Below are 10,572 nucleotides of genomic sequence, written 5' to 3'. Positions count from 1 at the left end.
ATGTAACAAAATTTTTTAATAACTCTTTTTTTAAGTTTTATTATATTCTGAACTTTGACTACCATTTAACATCAAATAGTGAAGTGTTATAATCCTAATGTTTAAATTATTGATATTCTTAAATAATAAATATTGAAATGTTTTTGCTGCAAAATTGCTGAAAATTGGTTGCTGTACTTAATCAAAAATAATTTAGTTCGATGATGAGTAAGTTATTAAATAAAAGCCAGAAACGTTTTCAAAGGTTATTTATTAAATTTTTCACACATTATTTATTATTACAAAATAACGGCATCTACGCATATTTCAACAAAAGCATATCAGCATCAATCAGCAGTGTAAGTAAATAATTATCGGTTTCATTGGAGGTAGTTCAAATTACGGTAATGTATGTGCAAAATTTGTTATTAATTAATTTATCAACTAAATTAATCGAAAAGAAAGAAAAACAATTTAGATAAGTTTCTAAATCGTTTATTAATAAACGGTGAATGATTGTTGTGTTGCTTATTTTAATTAATATCAAGTTTCATAGAGGTTAGGTAAATATGAATAGTATTGGGACGGCCTGTAACGATTTAAAAAAAGAATATGATACATGTTTTAATACATGGTTTGCTGAGCACTTTCTCAAGGGAAATTCTGACGATTCAATGTGTGCTCCCATGTTAAAAATATATAAGGAATGTGTGAAGGTAAGGTAGTAATAGTACTAGATAGTGAGAGTAATTTTTTTTTGTCTAGAAAGCAATGAAAGAACGTCAAATTGATGTTAAAGAGGTCGAAAAGGACATCTTAGGGACCGAAAACGAGCGCAAAATACCTGAGCAACAAGGAAGATGACACTGGGTTTTTGGAATTTGCAACTTTATGTGCACCAACAATTGGACTGATAAAAATCCTCAATGTATAACTAATAATAAGTGGAGAAGTATTAGTGATCAAATTTCTGATGATCCAATTACAGATATATAATGATTATTGATGTTGTTACCAAATAGTGAAGCATTTATTTAATGTTACATAGGCACAGTGTGATGCAACATGTTTTAACGTTTAATTCTTTCCATATTCACATCAGTCAAGGACACATTTAGAATAGGGAAAAATAAATTTTTAGCATAAGTAACTGTAGTTTCTTTAAAAAATTTGTTTTAAGCAAGAGCTTGATCAAAAGTAGAAATATATTACAGTTAACTAACTTCTTTCAATTTCATTTTCCTACTTTAATTATTTAAACAAGAAAAGTCCTACTGTTACAAAAATAACTCAATAACTAAACCAACTTTTGTATTTATTCAGTGAACATATCTAACTTAAATAGTAAAGTACAAATTCATTCTTACATAACTTAAATAAACTTAATTAAATTGCTATTTTATTTTCCTGATACAAACCGCGAAAGTCCTTCCAATAATCCAATATAAGCTGAATGTTCATATGCTGTACTGTAGTCAGAAAGTTTTTCAACAAAATCATTTGATATCCCCTTTTCTTCTAAATAATTCAGTAGCAAATCGTACAAATACTGAAAAGGATAAAAAGAGATTAATATCTAATGCACACATCTAAAACCTTTGTAACATACAGAATCAACAATTTCTCCTGATACAGCATACACATGTTCATTCCACTCTCCATCATAAATACTAATTTCATCAATTTGGAAAATATCATCTAAAAATTGAAATTAATTTTAATTAAGCGATAAGACAGGGCAATGTTTTAATTTACTGTAGGTTTCATCTTGCTGCCCTTGTTCTACAAAAGAACAAACAAGACTGACTGTAGTATTATCTCTAACAAGATCTACTTTAAATGATGGTTTAGATTTTAATTCTCCAATGTCTGGTTTATCCATATTAGGATGAATTTCAGGTTCGGATCCAGTGTCCACTGTATGATTCACATTAAACTGTATTTTAATCCTGAAAAGGCTTTATTAATTAAATCATAATCTATGATAAAACATTCAAACTCACGTTTCATTGCCTGTTACTTTTGTTAAGGTAACTTCAGCGCCATTTAATTGTGCTTTAAAACCATCTAATTCTGTTGGGATTGTTTTGGCCTTTTGAGCCTTTCGTTCAGTCAATATTTCTTCTGTGAGGAACTCAACTAAATCTCGTTCACCTATAATAAGTAATTTTAGTACTTATGGGTAGAATATTCCGGCAAATGACCACTGTGTTACGAGCATGTTGTAACATACAAACCTAATCAGAAGTAGATCATGGTTTTGTGAAGACTTACCTTTAGTGTGTGCACAACGAGCAGGTCTTTGCTGGTACTTGTTTTTTTCGACAATATTATTTAATTTTACATTTGCGTTATTACTTAAATACCACAGGTTACGCACGGCGGTGTGTTGCTTATTTCCGTGATTTAATGTAGCACTGCTTTTGAAAATATTTGTCAGGCATCTTAAATTGCTTCTGGACATAATTTTTAAGATGTTACTCATTTTTTATGTAATATTTTACGTTTTTTTACAAAAAAATCACAATATTAGGTTAAAATTAGTGAACGTGCAAGGTCGCGCTAATACTTTATTGCCAACCGCAAAAAAATAGTAGATTTCTGTAGGGAAAAGTGTGCAGGTTCACCAAACTAATGAAATTTATTTTTAAATATTTATNGTACATTACTAATTGTTGAGTGCAGACTTTGTTATTATTAGTAACTTCTTCCGGGTTACGCTCTGGTCGGTTGGCTTTAGTTGACGTTTCGCTGTTCATGCTGTTAGCTTCTTCAGAAGGATGAGTAACGTCAAGTAAAGCCAACCGACCACAGAAGTTCCTTTATTAATAATTTTTTACTTCAGGTGATTTCGGTTGCTCAGAGGAAATACTAACAATAATTTCAATGCTGCAAGTTGAATCAGTTTTTACAAAACCGTCTACTGGAAATATGATTGCAAAGTCAAGGATACAAAGAAGAAATTTTGAGGTTGCCGAAGGGGATTTAATAACATACTTGAATATATATTCAGCGTTTGTTAAAAGTGAAATGGATAAAGGATTTTGCCACAAAAACTTTATCAATTTCAAAGCAATGAAAAGAGTGGCAGATGTAAGAAGTAATCTCCAAAAAATGGCCCTTAACTACAACATACCACTTATTTCGTGTCAAGGTAACTATTTGTAAATAAATAAACAGTAACATCGCTCTATATTATCGATTATTTCGTAGTTAATTAAAGGTGCTTTATATTGTTAAAACATTGTCTTTAGGTAATACAGAGGCTATATGTAAATGTCTAGTAACTGGGTTATTTCCTAATGCAGCCTATTTACATTACTCTGGCGTTTATAAGACAGTTCGAGGAAACATTGAACTTTATATTCACCCTGATAGTGTTTTATACACTATAGAACAACCCCAATGGTATGTTATTGTCTTATTTTTTACAGAACTTAATTTGGAATGAGGAAAAAACTCAAGCAAATTGAAGAATAAAAACTTTTAATTTATTTACGTAATCATGCTAACGTTTCGCTTTACAGTGTTAAATCTTCATTAGGGTAGATTATGAAAGTCACGCACACAGTCTATCTCGATGGACCTTTAATACTGTAAAGGGAAATGTTGACATTATTATATAAAGAAATAGTTTTTATCCCTTTAGTTTTCTTGAGGAAGAATTGCGAGGTATACTCAATATGGAATAATTTTCTTTTAGGTTACTCTTTTGTGAAGTGGTACAAACAACAAAACTCTTTATGAGGGACTTGACTGTTATAAATAGTGACTGGTTATTAGAGTTGGTTCCACATTTTTATCATAAAACAACTTGTTATAATTACTGACTGTTATTGTATTAGAAAAATTGAATTATTTCAATAAATATTTGTCTAAGTAATTATTACCTTATCTAATTAAAAGAATCAGAAGGCATACAGCTCCTTCAAAAGATCTAGCGACAAAATTCAAAATTGAATGACTACCTTAAACGTTTTAGTTTCAGGTTTCATTGTAATATTTAGTGCAACTTGTTAATGTTTTAGATGAACCAGAACCAACCCCTTCATCCTTTTATATACACATGCACCTGCCCTATAATATCCTATACCTTAATTGAAAGAAAATAAATCCTACCTTTACTGCAATGTTATTGTGCTGCATATGACGAATTTCCCCAGTGGGTGCTCCTAAGACTTCCTCTCTCCTTTTTCTTTGGAATCAGGCACAGTCACATACCGTAAATGCCTATTTAAGAAGGCATCGACACTAGACTACATCGCAGTAAAAAAAACCTTTGCACATTTAAAACTATTGTTACTGATTTGGTTACAGTAAAATATCTTGGATATCTAAGAAATTGATTAAATAATTTGGAATAATAGTTTTTTTACGACGATTTCCCGCGACATCCGCCATTTTAACTAATTTTCATTGTTGTAAAGTTCATATGATCACCACAACTCAGAGCCTACTTTAATCATATTTTTATTAAAAAATGAATTAGTTGCATAAAATGTAATATTAATATTCACTTAATGAAACTAAGTTTCACATAAGCTATGATTACGGGCCAATTACTTAGGACATTTTTTGGCCATCTTATAAAAACCGGCAGTAAGAAATAGGAAGTTTTTTACAAATAACAGAAAAAAAGTATTTCTTCATAATAATCATTGTTTGCTACGATTAATGCTTTAATGTGAAGATAATATATTGCAAAACACATACCAAAACGTTTAAAGGATCCAAATGAACTTTAAAAACCAATTTAAATTAGTTAAAAAGCGAATTATGAAAAACACACAGTATACGTCAAAACTTCGACTCCGTATCACTGAGCATGCGCGATGCTCTTTTTGATTATTTCTAGCATGGCGGTATTTTTAAGATAACGCGCTTGTTTAATAGTTTTAAAATGATTAAATCAAATTAAATGCATAATTAATAAAATATTTATTGTGTATTAACTTCTCGCAGTATAAATGAAAAACATTTACTTCTTACTTTCTAATCTTTGCTTTTTTCTCTCCAAATATTCTTCAACATTATTATATTTTCTTTTATATAAAGAATAAATAACATTATCGTTACATTTAACACAAAAATCTTCAGTTTTTTTAATTTCTTCAAATAGTACATCTAATAATTTACAAATATTAACATCTAAACCGGTTGGAGACACAGTACAGAAGTAAAAACTGCTTTCAGTTAGAATATAAAAATTTCTTTGTAAACTAAATGCAAGAATGGTTTCCTTTAAGTCGATATTCGAAAGAAATTTGCTTGAAATGCTCTTATCACTGTTTATCTCCGCAAAATGCACTTGAATACTGTTACAGTGAAGTAAATTAATTGCAACATACACAACGTTACCATTAGACATAACTTCCATTTGAGTTATTGGCAAAGTATAAATTTCAAGGTGTTCAGAGTCTACATCTGCATACATTTTTTCGAGGGCAGCTTTACTTTCTACTTCATCAGCAAATTCCATCGTATCTATGCAATGCAATTCATTTCCAGTGATAATGTCCCAAAATCGAATTGTACCATCTCCCGATGCAGAAATCACAATAGTGCCAACAATTTTAATATTTTTAACAAATTCAACATGACCTAAACAATAACTGAGAATATTATACGAGTTTGGGTAGTAGCTTACACGAATTTTTTCATCTCGGTCGCATGTAACTATGTACTTCCCACAGTCACTTATAGCAACATCTAGAAGTATACTCAAGTGCCCCAAAATTAACTCTGGCTCGTCATTCTTCTCGTTGAATTTGTATAAATTAACGTCTCCACTTCTGTCAGCAACTATCACTTCGTTTATATGTGAAAAGCAGACTTTACTTACAAGACGATCGGTTACACAATTTCGTAAGACGCTTAATTTTTTATCGTAAAGTAAAAGCTGTTTATTACTAGTACAAACAGCTATCAATTCACCGTCTTTGGAAAAGGCCACGGATATAATATCTCTCTGCTCCTTCACGAGTATTTCTTTTCGAGTTTTATTTATATTTGGGGGCAAAACAGGGTCTGGAATCTTGGTAGTTTGTAACTGTTGTAATTCGATATTAAATAGGTACAAATTATTTTTAATGCCGATTGCAATCGTGTTTTCATGATGAATTAGGATCATTTTGTTTGAATTTAAAAAAAGTGGGTAAAAATACCTAAAATAATAACGTTAAATTAACCTCACTTTTCATTTACACTGTCTGTTGACATCGACATAACCTTACTTTAAAGTGGTGGAACGTTAAAATGTCGGCAACATATTGCATTTAAATAGAAGAAAAAAAGAAAAAATGTTATCAAAATGCCAAAAAAGTTAAGAAGTGCTTTTATAATTTAATAAGACAAGCGTTAATGTTAGCCGGAATCCTGTAAAACCTAAATTCACCGAGAAAGGATATGGATAGAGTTCTCAGAGAATGGGCCCCTTTAACAGATTTGTTTGCTAAACTTCCCAGTAAAATTCAAAATGGACTATTTACAACAGATTTGAAGTTAACATGTCTAGATGTTTTGCCAGAGTTTTTAGCTATAGGTACAAATTTTGGCCTTGTGTATTGGTATGATAGAAAGAAGAAGACCCTACAGAAGTTAAGATGTGAAGTAAGGTCCTTTTCATTTATAATTACACAGAAATTTATATTGAATTGTTTTCTTTAGAATGGTCATGCAGCAACGACGTTTGTCAAAGTTGTATCTACAGTAGATTACATGGTAGCATGTGGAAATAAGGATGGAAGCATAAGTATTTTTCAAGTACCGAAAACTCCTGCAGAATCCCTTCCAGAAAGTTTAAAACCAAAAAACAAACAAATAGAGAGGTACACAGTATCTGATTTGCATAAATCGTCTATATCTGCGTTAGAGTGGTCAAAAAATGGAATGAAATTGTTTTCTGGCGATAAATCTGGGAAGATTGTATTAACAGAGATAGACTTTTACATGGTAAGTGTAAGTAATGCTTTTTATATTATACAATTGTGAAAGCTATTTTTGTTGTAGCACATATGCAAATCATTAGAAATTTTAAATGAGTCTTATGAGGTAGTTCAGTTGAATTTTTATCAACAAATGCTTCTTGTGTCAACTACTTATAGGAGTATAATTTGCAAAAAAGCTGATAAATGGAAGGTATCACAAGTGGGAAAGAAAGATAGAAAAATGTAAGCTTCCTTTTTTAATTTTAAATAATTTATTCCATCAGCCATGTTACTACCATAACAAATTTCTTTTTAAAGCTTTGTATAGCATAAACAATTTAATTATTAATTTTTTTCTGTGAGTAAGAAATGCATGTTTCAACCTGATAGATGTAAATTAATGGAATAAATTATAGTTTAGGTAACTTTGGGGGCATAATTCACTCAAATACACATTGTCCAAATGATGCAGTGATTTACTGCACACGCCCAGGCCTTAGAATATGGGAAGGAGATCTCAATGGAAATGTTTTAAAAACATTAATTTTTAAGGTACTTTTTTAATTAGAGGGAATGGCAGAAATGTATTAGTCAACAAAATTTATTTCAGGATATCCTTGTACAACCCATACCAGAAATAGAAATAATTAATCCTATTCCTGAAAATATAAAAAGAAATAAACCACAAAAGGAAAAATCCTTTGGATTAGTTTTACCATTTAATGAAGAGTCCTTGGTTATTTATAATAATGACTGTTTGNGTGGTCGAAATATATACAATAACCTATGAATAACGTTCCACATACTCCTGCTGCGATTGTTAGAACCGTCTTGGAAACCATTGTAAATTAATTTAATATATAAATTTTCTAATGTCTAATAAGATCACTGGCGTCCATCACGTTTCTCACGAGAAAGATAAATTTCTTTCAGGATATCCTTGTACAACCCATACCAGAAATAGAAATAATTAATCCTATTCCTGAAAATATAAAAAGAAATAAACCACAAAAGGAAAAATCCTTTGGATTAGTTTTACCATTTAATGAAGAGTCCTTGGTTATTTATAATAATGACTGTTTGTTTGTTTTGAATCCAAAAACATTAACTGTAGAGTCAGTTTTAAGTAGTTTACGAAAGTAAGTTATTTAAAACAATTATCTGCATTACTTAATGATGTTATTGTATTTCTTAAAAGCATAATAAGCGTTGGGGTAACCAGGAATGAAATATTCGTTTTGGAAGGCGAACGAAGTCTCATACGACTGTCATTTCTTCCAGAATCAATTGAAAGTAACTAATAATATATTGTTAAAAAAAAAATTTTTATTATAAAGACTTTGTAGACATTCCGCAACATCCAGCGGGGATTCCCACAGCAAACAACGCCTTTTTGCCACTCTCAAGTTCATTAAAAGAATTAACAGCTAAATTTCAAACAGTGAATATTCCACCCCTTTTGGAGACAGTGGTAACTAATGGCTTTAAGGATTACCAAGTGGACTGTATAACCAATGCAGAAGAAGCCAAAGAATCTCCAAAAAAACAACAACAGGAAAATTGTGATCATTTAACCGAAAAAATCAACGAAACGTACAAGAAATTAGAGAGATTGGAGAAGGCTGTTAAAGATGTGCATGAAAACGATAATATTCTCTACAAACACAAGAGACATAAAGGGAAAGATCCAGAGCCAAAGAATCATTCTGATGAAGTGTCTCTCATTAATATTCCAACAGTGATGAGTGTAAGCACTGTGGGAATCTTGCCAGATTTAAGAAGTTGTGAGGCCATTAAATCTGATATAGAAGAAAAGGAAAAACTTCTTGCAGATATTTTGTGTTTAAACACTATTAAAATAAACGAAGAGGCCCTCAAAAAATGTATGTCAAACTCTGATGAAGTCGGAAACAAAGCAAAATCAATTGGTACCAGTTTCAATGACGATGATCTAGGTGCATGTCAAAAAGACTTTCATAGTGGTAATAAAAGCGAAAACGTTGACAAAAAAAAGAATCAAAATGACGATAGTTTATCTAAGTCTATTGTATCCTATTTAAATAAAATCAATTCTTCTCCTCCTTTAAAAAGAACACCAATGCATAAAGATATGGAGGAGAATTTTACCTCAAAAGAAAGTACTGGCAGTGAAGAAGCTAGTAACAAGTCAATAAATAATGTACCAGGTGAATTTTTATTTTGATTTATAGTAGACAAGTATTAATTTAAAATTTGATTTTTTTATTTAGATCTTATAAACATTCCATTTGATTGGAAGCTGAATAGAATACAAGTAAAAGATGAAGAAGAGCTTTTATCTGACACATCCTTAGCAGATTGGGAATTGTTATAATCAAATGCTGTGATTTTAGTTTCTATAATTTGATTGATATGTAATTGATTTATTGTGCTGTACGAATTACTTTAAACATTATGTGTATAGTACTGGTGATTTTACACTATTTTTATTTCTATTTTGTTATTCCTAAACGAGATTTTTCAAATCTAATTAATTATATCCATATATTTTTTTAAAATAGATATGTTCCTTATTCTATTGAAATATACATATATTATTTTAAAGTTTTTGAGTTTCATTATGTTTTTTGTCAAGTATTTCAGGAAGGAATAGAAAGAAAAGAATTTGAGAAATTAACTACTTTTTTTAAAACACAATTCTTGAACATTTTTATTCAAACAGTACTGTCTCGAAAATATTTGTTTTATTAACAAACGAGGCACTCAAAAAAAAAATGCTTCAAATAAATAGAAATAAGAATACACAACAGCATTATTAATGAAATATGTATATATATGTGATCCATACCTAGAGGGATGATGTTCTAAATCTGCAGACTAATATAATAATAATTGTTACTCTACATCCTCTTCATGCATTTTATCTTGCTTCAAAACTTTTGGAGCAACGGCAGGTAAACGTTGTACTAAAGCATGAAACACTTCTGGAGGAAGGGTCTGTTGCAAAACTTGAAGCAACTCATTGGGCTGACCACAAACTGCCACTGCATTGGCAAGATGATCGATACCACCATCGACATCTCCACTAGCTAGCAGTTCTTCTCCTAATTGTACTTCTTGCAAAAAGAACCTTTGCACTGCCTCATGATCTTTCATGTTAGGGAAAGTAGTTGCAGTACGTCTAGCATTAGCTGCCTCTTTATTTGCTCGCCTTCCTAACGAAAGAAAACAGGGTACGAGTAAAGACTATGTAATTTTTATTGGAGTTAACCTAACTTACGCTCACGTAACTTCTTTTTGAAATCGGGATCCATGTGTCTTTTGTGGTCGAAATATATACAATAACCTATGAATAACGTTCCACATACTCCTGCTGCGATTGTTAGAACCGTCTTGGAAACCATTGTAAATTAATTTAATATATAAATTTTCTAATGTCTAATAAGATCACTGGCGTCCATCACGTTTCTCACGAGAAAGATACACGCTTATCTTACTTTTGACCTACAGTTTACTTGTACTAGTCAAAATTATATTTTGTAATTTTGAATATATTTTGATTTATTGAAGTTTTCACTGATTAAGTTTTGATAGGAACATTTAACAAAAAAAGTTAAAAATATGGCCCACTACGAATGGGTGCTCGTCCTTCTCAACCAAAATTATGGTCATATTATGGTTTTTAAGC

The 10,572-nt window shown here is 30.6% G+C and overlaps 6 protein-coding genes across 6 annotated transcripts; 3 read left to right on the top strand and 3 right to left on the bottom strand.

Annotated features, from left to right (window-relative positions):
* Window positions 1–359: 359 nt before the first annotated feature.
* Window positions 360–1,125, top strand: LOC108743539 (TP53-regulated inhibitor of apoptosis 1). Its single transcript, XM_018479109.2, has 2 exons — window positions 360–695; window positions 745–1,125. The coding sequence occupies exons 1-2, from the start codon at window positions 549–551 to the stop codon at window positions 841–843; spliced, it is 246 nt and encodes an 81-aa protein (XP_018334611.1). The 5' UTR covers window positions 360–548; the 3' UTR covers window positions 844–1,125.
* A 148-nt stretch (window positions 1,126–1,273) lies between these two features.
* On the bottom strand, window positions 1,274–2,559 carry LOC108743537 (complement component 1 Q subcomponent-binding protein, mitochondrial). Its single transcript, XM_018479107.1, has 5 exons — window positions 2,254–2,559; window positions 1,983–2,133; window positions 1,735–1,928; window positions 1,589–1,677; window positions 1,274–1,528 (listed from the first exon to the last, which is right to left on the bottom strand). The coding sequence occupies exons 1-5, from the start codon at window positions 2,462–2,464 to the stop codon at window positions 1,379–1,381; spliced, it is 795 nt and encodes a 264-aa protein (XP_018334609.1). The 5' UTR covers window positions 2,465–2,559; the 3' UTR covers window positions 1,274–1,378.
* Window positions 2,560–2,722: 163 nt separating this feature from the next.
* LOC108743538 (probable ATP-dependent RNA helicase DHX35) lies at window positions 2,723–3,847 on the top strand. The gene is made up of 4 exons (XM_018479108.2): window positions 2,723–2,763; window positions 2,825–3,133; window positions 3,234–3,387; window positions 3,683–3,847. The coding sequence occupies exons 1-4, from the start codon at window positions 2,760–2,762 to the stop codon at window positions 3,807–3,809; spliced, it is 594 nt and encodes a 197-aa protein (XP_018334610.1). The 5' UTR covers window positions 2,723–2,759; the 3' UTR covers window positions 3,810–3,847.
* A 1,055-nt stretch (window positions 3,848–4,902) lies between these two features.
* LOC108743535 (tRNA (guanine-N(7)-)-methyltransferase non-catalytic subunit wdr4) lies at window positions 4,903–6,180 on the bottom strand. The gene has a single exon (XM_018479104.1). It carries the CDS (start codon window positions 6,107–6,109, stop codon window positions 4,958–4,960), a length of 1,152 nt encoding a protein of 383 aa, XP_018334606.1. The 5' UTR covers window positions 6,110–6,180; the 3' UTR covers window positions 4,903–4,957.
* A 185-nt stretch (window positions 6,181–6,365) lies between these two features.
* Window positions 6,366–9,447, top strand: LOC108743534 (WD repeat-containing protein CG11141). Its single transcript, XM_025978884.1, has 9 exons — window positions 6,366–6,588; window positions 6,646–6,930; window positions 6,988–7,148; window positions 7,322–7,457; window positions 7,516–7,621; window positions 7,945–8,044; window positions 8,104–8,198; window positions 8,252–9,091; window positions 9,155–9,447. Exons 1-9 carry the CDS (start codon window positions 6,385–6,387, stop codon window positions 9,256–9,258), a joined length of 2,031 nt encoding a protein of 676 aa, XP_025834669.1. The 5' UTR covers window positions 6,366–6,384; the 3' UTR covers window positions 9,259–9,447.
* Window positions 9,448–9,647: 200 nt separating this feature from the next.
* LOC108743536 (mitochondrial import receptor subunit TOM20 homolog) lies at window positions 9,648–10,555 on the bottom strand. The gene is made up of 2 exons (XM_018479106.2): window positions 10,165–10,555; window positions 9,648–10,099 (listed from the first exon to the last, which is right to left on the bottom strand). The coding sequence occupies exons 1-2, from the start codon at window positions 10,286–10,288 to the stop codon at window positions 9,780–9,782; spliced, it is 444 nt and encodes a 147-aa protein (XP_018334608.1). The 5' UTR covers window positions 10,289–10,555; the 3' UTR covers window positions 9,648–9,779.
* Window positions 10,556–10,572: the final 17 nt, after the last annotated feature.

Source organism: Agrilus planipennis, unplaced genomic scaffold (genome assembly GCF_000699045.2).
Source record: "Agrilus planipennis isolate EAB-ADULT unplaced genomic scaffold, Apla_2.0 scaffold730, whole genome shotgun sequence".
NCBI classification, from domain to species: domain Eukaryota; kingdom Metazoa; phylum Arthropoda; class Insecta; order Coleoptera; family Buprestidae; genus Agrilus; species Agrilus planipennis.
The sequence above is the reverse complement of the archived record's forward strand: the minus strand, read 5'-3'. Positions and strand labels throughout refer to the sequence as shown.